General features: G+C 43.2%; 1 protein-coding gene across 1 annotated transcript in view; it reads right to left on the bottom strand.

The window, feature by feature from the left end:
• LOC144597726 (stAR-related lipid transfer protein 9-like) overlaps window positions 1-15136 on the bottom strand; it is a 172341-nt gene that overhangs the window by 23584 nt on the left and 133621 nt on the right. The window contains exons 23-25 of the mRNA XM_078407258.1: window positions 14858-15078; window positions 12306-12837; window positions 252-11516 (exon numbers count right to left, since the gene is read on the bottom strand). Of these exons, the coding sequence (XP_078263384.1) occupies window positions 252-11516; window positions 12306-12837; window positions 14858-15078 (12018 nt within the window). The remainder of the gene's footprint in view (window positions 1-251; window positions 11517-12305; window positions 12838-14857; window positions 15079-15136) is intronic.

Here is a 15136-nt window from a genome sequence, read left to right as displayed (position 1 = left end):
TGGAATGGTCAAGTCCAGAAGTAATAAAGATTTCAGTGGCACAAAAAATTAAACAAGATCGAGCGAATGTTATAGAAGCAGGAACATATAGTTTTAATAATGGTGTGGGTATCCAAAACCTATCTGGGAGTCAATTATGAAGCCAAGCTGGCCAGCAGCAGGTCTCTGATTAATTGGCTCTGGGTGACACCCGACTCAATTTCTAATCACACCACAGATTCTTCAGCTGTTGAACTACTTCCTTCACTCACCTGTCATAAAGTAGCTGCCTGATGCCAACGTTGTGGTCCTCTGCTGTTCCACTCTGGAGTATCCTTAACAAAGCATCCGTTTCTCCAAGGCCGTAGTTCAGCTTTGCTTCAGCCAGCTCTACCGTCAACTGGTGCTGGTTTAATTCCAGGTTTAATCCCGACAGGATCTGAGCACGTTCTTGGCGCAAGCTTTCAATTTCCTTCCGCCTTCCCTCGCAATCCTCTGGCGTGAGGCCCGTTGTTTCTGTAATGTCACTGCTGGCTTGCTTTTGCTCTTGCTCAGTCTGCCGGTGTGAACAGGTGACTGAGCTCATCAGACTTGCCACTGATGGAGGGTCATAGTGAACTCCTGACCAGTTTTGGAACTTGTTGTGCAATGGTAAGTCCTCTGGACCACTACAGCTCACTGCCTGTATTCTAGAATTGGATGCTTGTGCACTGTCACAACTAGTTATGGAAGGAAACTCATTCAGCAGCAAATCTGTGTTGCATTCACTTGAAATAATGGATTGGGTATCTTCAGTGGTAAATTCATTTGTTACTTTACTCGTTATAGAGGTACCAGCCTCAGAAATATCATGATTCATGGGGTAACACCGTTTTCTTATTTGGCTATATAACTTGCTGGCCTTTTTTTCCTTAAAGTCCATCCCATTTTTGGATAAAAGATCATGTTGACTGGAAGGCACACTGAGAGATCGGTGAAATATTCTTCCAGATGGCCACGCAGTTTTTTCATTGATTTGAGCAGGAGGAAGGGAAACCAATGGACTACGCCGGCAAGATGGCTGAGAAGTGAAAGCATTCATCTGCCTTCTTCCTCCTGGGTTTGAAGTGCAGAGTGCATGAACCTTTTGAAATGTCAAGTGTGGTCCAATTCCCTCTTTACAACTTGGTGACTCTTCAAAAACGTGTCCTGTCAATTCTTTTGCACCCCGCCAATTATAGTTGCCCACAACACTGGAAATGTTCACACAATGACCTTTGGAAGATTCTGCGGCTCCAGAGCTTACAGAGGACACTTCAGGGTATAGATCTCTCTGGAGATCTGCTTTATTTTCTAGTTTAAACGACTTTTTCAAACTCTGTGTTGTAAATTTACTCGACTCATTTGAATGAACCTTGGGACCTTTGTCATTTATTTCCAATATTTGTTCAGCTACAGGTTTGATTTGCGTGAAGCAAATCTTGCTTTGCTGTTTCTCGTTAAAGCCAAACCAAGATGCTGGCCTTGGCTTTTTACACCCAGAGCCAGTGGATTGTACGGCACAAGCCTCTTCCCCTTGAGGGCAGAGAACGGACTTGCTGCGGGATCGGTAGTTACCCTGTCCAGCTTCCACTGTTTTAATAGGAGATGATGCTCGGTCTACTAGAACAGCTAGATTTACATTAGTAGACACTTCAGCTTCAAGATCTTGAGCAAACTGTTTCACGTCCCTGACCTCAGAGTGCATGGGATCAATTGTTTCCACCTTTGAACACTCTGATGTGCTTTCCAAAGTGTCGATGCTTGTGCCCTGTGCTTGCTCACTGTGCGTTGATATCTGTGAAGATGTTGTAATTGGTGACAAACCTGGGCTGGACAAAACAGTATGTGAAGAGCCTGCTATCAATTTCTGAGACGGTAACAAGGCAGGACCTGAGGTCCGAAAAGATGGAATTTCATTTTCTGAGGGAGAACAACAACAAACTGATTGGCTCAGAGCAGTGTGATGGGCATGAATGTCTGGCACACTACAGTTCTGCTTTTGATCATGTAATATTAGTGTAAGATTGGCCCGTTCATGATTTATACTGACGTCTGAACCAATGACTTTGACAATAACATTCAATTCTGGAGGCCTCTGCACATCTTGACTTTGAATTTCATGGCTGTATTTCTCTATAATTTCTGTCTGAGTGGCTACGTCAGTTGCTGTCTGGGTATATCCATCCACCATTCTGACTGCTCCCAATTTACTGGTGTTTTGGTTGGTGGGTAATGCGGCATCTGTCTGGTCTTGGTTTGTTTGGCTATTTCCCAATACCTCTGGAGTGTTATGGCAAGACTTTGAACGATGGACAGAGAGTTTCTCCATCCTTGGCTGAAATTGTTGACTTACATACGACTGTGTTGGAGTTTGGGTGTGGTCCCTCTGAGGTCTCGACAGCTTCTGGTGTCTCATTTCACATGATGTTTGTGTTTCTTTGTGGTGGGTGAGTTGCACAGGCTCATTAGAGAGCGACTTTGCACAGGTTTCCACGTCTCCTGGGTGCAGGAACGAGGTTTCATCCACTTGCAATCTCATGTTTCCCACTTCAGAATTAGAACTTGGAAACTGAGACACGTGGCTGAATGAAGGTGCCATTGGTGGGCTGCATGACATTGCACACCTATCTCCATCAAGGTCTTCACTCTCAGGGTACATAGTTGCCAAACCACCCTCTCGGGACTCATCCATGTTGCTTAATGTACTGCACATTGTTCTGACATTGGCACAGTAATGTGAATTACAGTGACAACTTTGGACATTCAATTCATTGTTGTCTCTGGGACATCTCACATTATTCAGACTACTTACTGCCGGCTGAACCCAACACACACTGCTCGCATTTCCCAATGTACACTGCATCCGAAAGGCTCCCCCTGACCTGTTGCATTGTTGATGGACGTTAGCAAAGTGCATTGGATGATTTTCTTCACTGAAGTTCAGTTCAATCTCTGATAATTCCTTGGCTTTGAGTTTTCCTTCAGGAAAGTTGTATAGACCATTATCAATAGTTAGTGAGGTGCAGTCATCATTTTGCTGCTTGTCTGACTGACTTTTTTGGCCTTGATTACAAAGTAAAGTGACTGGGGAATGAAATACTTCAGTGCAAGCAGCCCTCTGTGAATCTGCACTCCCTGAAACACTCTCTCCAACAATCCTATGCCAAAGACTCTGTTTGGATTCATCATGTTTTATGTCCACATCCTTTGCTTGATACATAATTTCACGAGAAGCAGCTCTTGGAGTTAATCCATCTGAAGGTTTAGTGATCAATACTGGATTAAGACAGTGTTCACTAGAATCTTCCATTGCAAGATTAACACTGGATGAAGACACTTGGAGAACTGGTGGCGTGAATCTCTGTCTCAATAGTGATGCCGTGGTCTCTGTTTTAAAGTTTAATAGACAGCTTCCAACATTAACACGATCGATATTCATTGAATCTTTGCATTTGCAGACATTCAAGTGTGATTTATTGATACCCCTCCTGCAGTGTCTGTTCCTAAGCTTGTTAAGTGAAAGGAATTCAATGTTGATTTCTTCACCTGAACTTGATGAATCCTTAGTTTCATCTACATTTGGCTTTGGCTTTACTCTTTTAAGCTTGTGAGATTTCTTCTTTGACCCACCCATCATTTGTGTGGCACACCTCGTGTCTGAATCATCGAATAACTCTGATGAACCAGAAGACCCAGCTCCTTCAGGATCAAGCTCATTGACTTGAGTTAGTGAAGACCATCCAGAACAAGCACTGTGACAAGAATCTGAGATCACTGAGGAATCCACGGAATGACAAGTTCCATCCGATACTGTACATCTATTGTTTTCATGAGACTGTGAACCCAACCCTGCAATCTGTGTGCACTCTACGGATGAATCCGCATCCCGTTCACATACATCAACATTCAACCCACGGCAATCTGCCTGGGTGACCAGCGCATCATCAAGTTGAGAACACATTTTGTTGTCTGTTTTAGTGACTTCAAGGGTAACACAGGCATTCTTCAGATCCTTTCTTTGCAATATAGGTTCATTTCTAAGTTTGGGTTCCTGGATTCTATGATTCTGAGTCTGTTGTAACAGTACTGGCTTTTTTTGTTCAAGGTTTTCATGGACACAGGGAGTCAACATTATACATCTGTCCTTGTGTGTCCTGGTGCCAAAATTTGACCTGCTTTCCTCATTTACATCAATTAAGAGTCCTTGATCTTTATCACGGGAATCTGCAGCAGAATACACCTCCTTAAAATTAGATAGTTCCTTCTTCATCATTGCTTGTACTTCTTCACAATCTTCAAAGGCACTTCCTACCTTCCTAATTAAATCTTCATTTCTTGAGTCAAGTATACCTTTATCATTGTAGTTTGTATTGCAGCTGATGGTTTGAGAAAGGGACATAATTTCAGCCGTCATAGATTTTTCTCCATATTTAACTGAATGAATGGCCAATGGACTTTCGAACATGGCACACAGGTTTGGACAATACTCAATCAGCTCCGACCCAACAGGATCTCTCTCAGTCAAACACATTGAGTTATCCTCTTCCCTTCTGCAATGCAACTCTGCCTGTTTATGGCGACCATTTGATCTCATGGGACTTTGCAGAATGGATGTATTTACCGAGTCACCATTAGAGAACTGGTCATCAAGGCATTTTATTTCTGCCTTTCGTGGATTAGATGCTGGGAGACCAGCAGTGCCTGTAGGTTGCTGTTGGACAAACGGCTGATGCCCTTGCTGATTGAGTACCTGGCTCTTTGTCACAGGGTGGGCATTTAACAGCTCAGCATCCACCCTACTTTCTAAGGAGCTTAATCTAGCCGAGTTAGGCACAATGGCAGCATTACCGTCATCTTCTAACGAGGAAGTTTCACTTGTTGCTTTGTGGACATGAAAGCTACGTTTGTTTGGGCTCTGCTTTTCTTCATGTCTCAATGAGACTGCTCTGGATGATGAATACCTGCTCACATCCAACTCTTCACGCTGATGGGTGCATGAACCGAGAGCTGCTTGAGACTTCTCAGAAATTAGATTTCCACTCCAACCTTGCAAAGAACCTTTTTGAAATTCAGTTTGATTTTGCAACACTTCACTCCATGATAGTAGGTTGCCCGTGGTCGGTGTGTTTTGTTTGACAGCAGTGTTGTCAGTTTCCAAGGCACCTTTGAAAATTTGTGAAGGAGGATCAATATTAAAGCCAGCTGCCAAGTTACCTGCGTTCTGATCGTGTAAAATCATGGGTTCTTTGCAAATATTGAGAAATGTCATAGCATCTACCGTATCCGAATTTGTAATATTTTCACTTATAGAAGTTGTATTTTTAGCAGGAGGCTTCTGCTTTGCATGTATAAGCTTCTCAGTTCCAGTCTGCCTTGACGGTTGTGGACTAAGCACGGCCTGCTTCGAGTTAGCAAACCATTTTGTTGTCAGTTGCTGAGCCTGAAATTGAGTCACATCAGAAGCATTCATTCCATCGGGGTGGCACCACATCACACATTTACCTATCACCTCTTTTAACACTATACCCTGACTTGGCTGCACATCAACCGGACCCACAGGTGTTGAACACTCTTCTGTGCTGCTGGTGGGTTGGTTAACATGGCAATCTCCTCCAGTCACCTCTGGACCAGCTCTTGGGACACGGCAAGACTGTGGCGCCTCCACACCACTATTTATACCCTCCGTTTCAACTGCATGCTTACTTGGCTGGTAGGAAGCTTTGTTATGGGTTTTTCCTATTGGCTGTGATGAACTCTGTTCACTGTGCTGCAGTAAAACATTGCCCCTGGAAGACACGCAGCCATCAGTTATTGCTCTGCTGTCAGCCAGCTCTGGCTGAAGAATGGTTTTTGTAGACAATCTATGGTTCTTCAAAGGAAATCGTTCAATAGGCTGATTGGAGGTCACATTGTTTACATTGCATTCAGTACCAGCATCACCTAGTATACCATTACCCGGGGATGCTCCTGAATCCATGGTTCCAGACTTCTCTATCTCTGCCACTTGTAAACGCTCCTGACCTCCTAATGAATGATCAGCCTTATCCCACAGTGCAGCAACTAAACTGGCTTCACACTGATCAGTGATCTCTTGACACAGAATCGAGTCAAACATTTCCACCTTTTGAAATGTCTCTTTTGAGCTTGATCTTTTTATCACCAGTAATTCCTCTGAGGTTAAATTGTGTTCTTCATCATTAAAATTCAATGATTTAACAGATTTGTGAATCTTTGAAGAGGAATGCTCTTCTGTTTCATGTTCAAATTCATCTCTTCCGTCTGTGGCACCTTTCTGTTGCAGATGTTGGGACTGTGTGTGCACATCTATATGTTTCAACTCACTCCTCTGTGCCATGCCTTGAGAAACCTGGCAGTTAAGTATTTCCTGATTGGCGAGAGTGCAAGTTCCACTAAATTTGCAAGGATTTCTGCAATGTCCAGTTTCAGTCCTGCTGAAACGCAGCATTTTTTCTTCACACGGTATGTCCTTGTTTAATTGAGGATTGACCACACGTGTGTCCATTATTTCATCAGTAATTTTAGTACCATCACCAGACCTCAGGGGTGGCATTTGGTGAGAACGGTTTTGGCTTGTGGGTGGCCTTTGCTGAAAATGATTTGGCTTGGATTTGTTGTCAGTCCTCACACATGTTGTTGATCTTTCCCCTGCCTGAGATGCCACCACTTTGGCTCTTCCATCATTGTGAATTAGGGAAAGACTTCCACTTTGCTCAGTTCCACCTCTGGTCTCCTGTAAGTTTTTACTTTTAGCTGAGTCTTTCATGTCATCATAGTTTTCATTCATTGCCTCCACAAATTCAGTGATATTAGTGACAACTTCTCTAGGAGAAGCACTTACAGTTTCAGTGGTCTCTCGCCCATCTGCAGTACAGTCAACCACCTTGAACGGCAAATGATTAAGATCTAGAGTTTCAGTTCTGTGGTGTATTGAAGTATTGCTAATTTTGCCTTCAATTTCACTATCTGCGTTACTCTTTTGAATCAATTCGCTTTTCTGGTGAGATTCATATCCACTCTTTGATTGCGTCTGATGCGAGTCTGTTTCTATGCTTTGCACCTTCTCTAGATGAAGAGTTTGATAATCCCCATTTTCCATAAAAAAATTCTGAGCTTCTCTGGAGTTCTCTTGCTTGGCCTGTTCTGCTTCACCCCCTGGATCATTGGTCTCATTCTTAAACAGTACCCTGGATCCATCTGCTATGCGGCTGGACTCGGTACCAATACAATCAGACACCAGAGATCTCTCTGCAGCTGCTCTACCAACTGTACAATCATTTTCTTTAATAATATTTTTGATGTAAGATTGTTTGGCACAATGCTTGGGAGCACTGAAGTCCTCAGATATCTGTTGACCTTCCACTTCTGTGTATTTTTTAAATGCTCTCAAATCGTCAGCAGGATCATTGCCCAATTTCTCACAATGCACACGATGAGGGGCTATCATTTCATTTTGTTCATTTCCAATACCAGCTCTACACATGCTTCTGATGTCCTGTAGACCAGAAAGGGCACAAATATCTGTTAAATCAACATTAGTTGTTCCAGTATGTGCATCCATTTCCGCCACATTGAATCTTCTGATCTGCACAAACGTCCTCTGAGAATCCGTTGCCCCAGAGTTGTTGGGAACCTGCACTGCTCCACCATTCACAACACTGTTCTTGTTTGATTTGTTCTGCTCTGGACAGTCACATGCTACGTTATCCCTTTCGATTAATTCTGCACAAGTAGTTTCCTTCTGATCACATTCAACATCTCCATCAAGCATTTCTCCACTTCCACCACTGATTCTCTGAGCAGCATTTGTGGAAGGTCCATCGCAATCAGTTTGCTCTTCAATGGTGACCTCACGTTTTTTCGACACCTTATAAAATCCAATGTTTCTCACAGTTACTGAACTTTCCATTAATTCTTCAGAAAGACTAGAAGCAATTTTAGATGTACCTTCAGCACTCTCCACAGGTAATGATCTTTCTATCAAGCCGAGGGGATGACAGGGATCAATTTTAGAGATGCCTCCTGGAGGGGCTTTATTTTTCATCTTGATACTTTTTGCTGGACTAGCATTATCTTTGCCTACACAAAATGTGCCAGAGTCTTCAAACCCACATGGGAAAGACACAGGACAAGAGACATTATCATCTATGAACCTTTCTGCACTTCTGTTGGTTTCTGTTAATCTTAACTCAGTAGCAATATTATTTTGGTCAATATCTTGTTCCTTATTAGAAGTAGATCTGTCAATTTCAGTTTGGAATCCAAGTCTGGTTACCAGTGGATTGACTAATTCCAGCCGATGCACTATGTCGTTTGTCACTGCACCTCTTTGTGTGTTGGAGCACAATAATATTTCAAACCCACTCTCACCTCGCTTCTTAATCTGTTCAGTCTTTTTGATAAAGGTCTGTAGGAGGTGACCCCTTGAAACAGATGCATCAGGAAAGTTGAGTTTGTTTGTATGTTTTTTGTTTGAGTTTGCCTCAGTATTAGAATCCTGATGAAATCTATTCCAAATCCCGCTTTCAACAGCACCTTCTGCAGGCTGCTTACTAACAGAACTGGCAGCATTTTGTCCAGAAACAGGCAAATTTAAAATATTGGCTTCTTCTCTGGGTAAGATGGGTTTCCGCTCCTGTGGACCACAAAAAAACGGTGTGTTTGCATTGTTCAAACAGTCTTCAATGCCAGGATTGTTTAAAACAGCACTCAGTGCATTCTCAGTAGTTTGGTCTTTCAATACAAAGTCTTCCTTTTCATCAGGTAAAGTGCTAGACATTACACTTTGGACCTGTGAATCACTGGTTCTTAACTGGGCAACTTCAGAACAAACTGTGTTATCCTTCAAGCACAAATGCGCATCGAGACTGCTGAGTTCACTGAACTTGGTTTCGGAATCCATTTGGCTGCACATGAAAGCATCTGTTGAAGTATATTTGTCATCATTCATCACAAGATTTGTTTGACCAACAGACTGTTGCTCCATTATGAAATTGGTAAATGGATACCCTTCGCTGCCTTTAGTTGCAGTGCATCCTGCAACCGGATGATGCCACATTACAAAATGTTTTCGAGCTTCATGTTCTGACGAGGATTTTTCTGTTTGATACATTCCATTCTTTATTGAAATTGAGTGAATGCTATCACAACCCTTGTCTTGCCCCACACTTCCCAAGACAGATTTGGTCGTATTTTGTGTTAACGGTGCCAGAATCTCTTTCTCTACAGACAAACTATTGTCTATGTCATTATTTTCTCCAGTAAAAGAAGACAATCTATCATTGGAAGATATTCTTTGGGTGCCTGGGTATTTTTCCGCATTTGTTGCATATTTTTCAAACATTATGGGGTCAAGTTGCAGTAATAAAGGTTTAGCAACTAGATGCGATTCAGTCTCATTGTTAGATTGCCTATGGCAATGTAACTTTTCTCTAGGCAAAATAAATTGTTCAGTGTCAGAAAAGGATTTCTTCCCAAAGTTGCATGAGGTATTGAGCTTGGCTGCATTCACCTCTAAGGCACTGGCATGTATTTGATCATTTTTGTGATAGTCACTGTCTCTCAGCTGATTGTGTTGGGATAGTCTGCAGCTTCCTTCTGGTTCTGTAATCTTGCATTGTCTTTCTGTTACCTCCAAATCTGAATCAGCACCCTTCATGTCAATATCAGCATTTGTACAAAAGGTTTTAGGTTTCAAACTGGTGCCTGTGGAAGACAGTGTAAATTCTTCAGATTCCATTAGTGAACTGGTGTGTTGTGCAGAATATACACTGCCTGATGTATCGGATATTCCTGCTGAAATACTTGTCAATAAATGTTTGGTTTTCATTTCTGCAGTTGAAAACACTCCAGTAACATAAGCCATGTTATGATCAGTACGTGGTGCATTGTGCACTGTTACTCCAACAGTTGCAGATGGACTGAGGTAGATTTCCTGCGTTTGTGCTGAATCCTCTTCCCTATCCAACATGCCTTGATTGTTCTCATCCCATGGTGCATGATTCTCTCTACAAGTTGCAGGTACAATTGGCTTGTGCAAATTATGCACCACATTCGGCTGGAATAGATCAAAATTAAATGCAGAAGGGATCTGACTTGCTTCGGATGCTTTCATTAATTCAGTACCTGCTTTTCCAAAGCAATCAGTTTTAACGGATGAGACTGCCAGAACTGAAGCATCATCAGATGAAACTGTCTCTGCATTAGTCTTGGAATCAGACTCACAGGATGACCAAGCACCTGCCAAGATCAGAGGATCCGTGTAATTTCTATGAGGTATCAAATTTTCCAAATATGCATTGTTATCAAAGGTGATGACCTTCAACTTTGTGTTACTGCCCAAATTAAAACTCTGCTCTTTTAATGTCAGAGCCCCAACACTGTCCTTCTCTTCAATCAGCATTTCATTATACTGATAGATTTCTTTTCCATCAACTTCACTCCAGGGTAGATTCCAGTATCTCTCTGCGGGCATTTCGTCAGAAGCTGTTAACCCAGGTGAATCCATCGCGGAAAGAACACCAGCTTCGCCCATATCAGTGAGGCTGTCCACAGAAATACTTTTCCCTCTGCTTGCAAGTGTGTGGCTTGTTGTCTTTATGTGAGATAAGGGAGCCCCAGCACAGTGTGCAGTGCCATGGAATGCATCACCTGAGTGTACATCCCTGTCTGCCAGTGAATCCTGGGACATTTCACTATCATCACTTTCACTACAGTTCGCCTGCTGTTTGGATTGCTGTTCCTCTCTTTCCTCTTTCTGTAACTGCTCTGTTATAGCGTTTGCATACGCGGCTGAGAGCGAGTCCACAGAGTACAAGCTATCATTGTCCGACGGCTCTTCCTCTCCCAACCAGTCCCTTGGTGAATCATCAGAAAACGCTGTGACATTGGCATTCAGTATTTCAGTGCTATTCCACTTCCTTGCATTGCAAAGGAGAGGCACATTTTCCCAATGATGGGCAAGGTCGACCGTTGAAGACCCCTGGATGAGATGCTGGCCCTCGTTCACTGCACAGAAACTTTTAGTCCTTAACAACTGCTTGGCTGGTGTCCTATTGCACACGGTTGTGGGTGATGAACTATTGCCTGTGCTCTCAAGTGCACATTTCCATGATGCATCCTTCTTCACATCCTCATCTGTTAATCCAAGCATCTTATCTGAGATTCTTTGGCCATCTACTGAACATGCCATCAAGTATGATATTTGCATCTTAGTCTCGGAGACAATACTGGCTTGGACCTCTGGCTGGTCACTGCCGAGTTCAATTGTTCTTGACTGCTTTACAGTTCTGACGTCCTCGTGCTCAACACCTTTGCATTTCTGTTGTAATTGGTTCCAAACAGGTGAAATTATTTTGCTGCCCCCTTTTAAAGCTTTCTTCCTTGTTATGCGGAATGCCATTTTGGGTAAAGATCCCACGGAAAGAGATTTCTGTGCTTTGCGGTGAATCTTCTTCATTTGAGTTGAGGTAGCCAAACTTTTTGTCTTCAGGAAATCACTGCAAAAAATCATTGGGAAATATTAAATGGAATTAAAATTGTTAGTAAGTCAAACTTATTTAAAAAAAATGAAATCCTTTAATTTCCCGTAGTCTTGTGATTCAGTCAGTTTAGGTTGATTATATATATGCTTTAAAAAAAAAGATACTTAGCCCCGGTGTTTCTCAGAACTGCCACTTGACATTCTTATAGGGGTCATGAGAGCTCAGTGTTGCCACTGGGGCAGTTGTTGGTTTCGGTCCCTCTCAGAGACTTGCACATAAAACTCTGTGCCACGCAGCCACAGCCATTTCTGCAGGACTGGAGGTGCCTTTCTTCAGGTGAGACATCAAACTGAAGGTGCAGGAGGATGCAAAATAAATTCCCACATCCCTCTGACCAGGCCAATGTTCATCCCTGAGACAACATCACAAACAGGTTCCTAATTATTATCTCACAGCTTGCTGCGTGCAAATGGGCTGTGGCCTTCATGGACATGGACATCAAGGTAAACATCTTTAAAAGTACTTCACAAACTGTAAAGCACGTTGAGATGCCTGATGTTGGGAAAGTTACTGTGAGCTTCCAATTCTGCTGAATGATAGTAAAACAATTTCTCGTGACCTGATGGTGAGGATATAGATCTAGTCTGCTTTAATTGCATTTTTTTACTTCTTAAATGTACTTTGATTGAATAAAAGACCGTGTGCTTGTTACAAAACAGAAGGCTGACCAATATGAAATCCTATTAAGTAGTTCTCTACTCACAAGCTGCAAACAAAACAATTGACCATACGATGAAAGCGTACCTGTAAAATGGTGCATAAAGTGGGTACAGGTGTGATACCCGATCACTTGAATCTGAATGCCTCCTCGTGAGAAAGGGAATGGATGATGAACGACTTCTCGTGGGTAAGGAGCTTGGAGGGAATGATTTGTTCCACCTTGCCAATTTAGGATTCATGCCAGTTTGTAGGGTGCTGGCTTTGTCCACTGTCGATTGTCCACATTGCTTCCTGCTGAGTAAACTTGCAGCTTCCAGGTGTCGCAATTTTGTCTTTGCCTCTAAAAGCTTGTGCTTCTCAGCGATTCTCTCCAGCTGATACTTGACTCTCTTCTTGCGGATACTTCGCTCAGCTTTCCTCAACGAGTGCCTTTGCAGAAGCTCCAGCTGCACCAATCGCTTTCGGTCCTGCTCGATTAAAGGAATCTCTTCAATTTGCGGGGAGATCTGGACTCCACACTCAGCAAACGATGCCACGTCAGTCTGTGTCCCCAGCTCTCGCCTCTGCTGATCCAGGCAAACCAAGCGGATCTCTTCATTTGCTAGATGTTGCTTGTCTGGGAAAAAAATGTAATCAAATGTTAGAAACATATCCATTCAGACAACATCTGTGATGACCAGAAACATTGTTATTGGTTTTGATTCAGCATTTTCTGCCTTGGTTTCTCCTTATTCATGATTCATCAGGTGGGGGACAAGAATATAACATGGGAATGGTTAACAGTCAATCGTGTACACAGCTATAGACAATAGACAATAGGTGCAGGAGGAGGCCATTCGGCCCTTCGAGCCAGCACCGCCATTCAATGTGATCATGACTGATCATTCTCAATCAGTACCCCGATCCTGCCTTCTCCCCATACCCCCTGACTCCGCTATCCTTAAGAGCTCTATCTAGCTCTCTCTTGAATCCATTCAGAGAATTGGCCTCCACTGCCTTCTGAGGCAGAGAATTCCACAGATTCACAACTCTCTGACTGAAAAAGTTTTTCCTCATCTCCGTTCTAAATGGCCTACCCCTTATTCTTAAACTGTGGCCCCTTGTTCTGGATTCCCCCAACATTGGCTACTGTCAGTTTTATTCAGGATTAAATATCATTCAAGTCTACTGGTCTAGAAAGCTGAGCCACTTCTTCAACATATCTTCAACACGAGTATAAGAGTACGGAAGTTATTTTAAAGGAGATGTGCAGGGCAAGTTTTTTTTACACAGAGTGATGGATTCCTGAAACGCGCTGCTCGGGGTAGTGATGGAGGTAGATACAACAGCGGTGTTTAGGAAGCTATGGGAAAGGCACATTGATATACAAGGAATGGGGGGTATATGGATCACGTGCAGGCAGAGGGGGTTAGTTTAACAGCATCCTTGTTTGACGCAGACATTGTGGGCCAAAGTTCCAGGGCTGTGATGTTTTATATTTGTATCACGACGCCCCAGCACATTTAATCTAGCAGTTGCCAGAACGATTGGGAACACTGAATGGGAGAGGCTGGCTCTTGGATAGAAGTAGGCGATTTGCTTCCTCTAAAGATTGTGATTAAATTATCTCACCTCTCCCTCCCCGGCTCTTTCTTTCCTGAATGCCACCATCTCAGTGACTCTCTTAATTAGAGGTCTGTGTCCCTCAAAGCACTGGCTGCAGTCTCCTATCAGGGGTTTTCCCCCCAACCCCAACACTCTGGGAGGCTATTAACCTGGACACACCATGGCAGAAAGAAATACCATTCAGAGGGCACCTCTTTGGCCCAAACTCATTTAGTTCTTCCATTCCTCTGGACGACCTCCCCAACTGATCAATAACCAGTTAACAAACGCAGAAGCAGCAAGGACAAGGATGCAGATGTACAAGGAAGCAATATGACAGGGTGTAAGACAGAAAGGATTTCTTAATGCAAGTTAACATGGGGTGGTAATGAACTATGCATTAAAACAAAAGATGGCTCCAGAGAAACAAATGCACTGCTACAGCAGTTAGCCCTGCCATCTCCCAGCGTCTGAAGAAGGGTCTCGACCTGAAACGTCACCCATTCCTTCTCTCCTGAGATGCTGCCTGACCTGCTGAGTTACTCCAGCATTTTGTGAATAAATACCTTCGATTTGTACCAGCATCTGCAGTTATTTTCTTACATTACTTCACCTCAGTGATGTCGATGCGGAGTTTGCACATTCTCTCGGGTTATGTGGGTTTCCCTAAGAGCTCTGATTTCTTCCTACACCCCAAAATTGATCTGCAAATTGCCCTTTGGTGTAGATTAATGAAAAAAAATGACAAAGTGAAGACGATGGGCATGCATTATATAGGTGCAGGTGTATAGGGAAATAAATTGTTCTGATAGGCATTTGCATGGACTTGAAGGGCTAAATACCCTCCTCTCTCATTATATGTAAAGAAAAAGGCAAAGCTGCAGCTTCCTACAAGTGCAGCTACTTCTCCTGGAGATTTCAGAAAGCATCTGCTACTGATGGCATTAGCAACGCGACAGCCAAAGGAACAAGTGATATTTATTCAGTTCCCGTCGTCATTGGGAATGTCCTTCCCAGACCGTGAGCGAGTGGACAAGGGCGAGACTACGTACTTTCCTCAATCCGCAGCTTCAGCTGCTCCTGATCGTCTTTAAGCTCTTGTTCTGTCGTTGACTGCATTGCTTGAATGCGTTGGCGCAGTTCCTCAACGTAGCATTGTTGCTGGCGTATTTGTTCTTGGTAGAATATTTCCAATCCCCTCAGCTTCTGCTTGTATTCCTCGTACTCCTGCTGCTTGCTCTGGCAACCCTGCCACAGTTCCCTCAGCTGCCTCCTGAGAACAAACAACAGATTAAACCCCCTCACTCGGGTGCAAGGCACACTTAACTCCA

The sequence above is a fragment of the Rhinoraja longicauda genome, chromosome 10, assembly GCF_053455715.1.
Source record: "Rhinoraja longicauda isolate Sanriku21f chromosome 10, sRhiLon1.1, whole genome shotgun sequence".
Taxonomy (NCBI): domain Eukaryota; kingdom Metazoa; phylum Chordata; class Chondrichthyes; order Rajiformes; family Arhynchobatidae; genus Rhinoraja; species Rhinoraja longicauda.
Note: the sequence above shows the minus strand (reverse complement) of the source record. Positions and strands in the feature narration are given on the sequence as shown.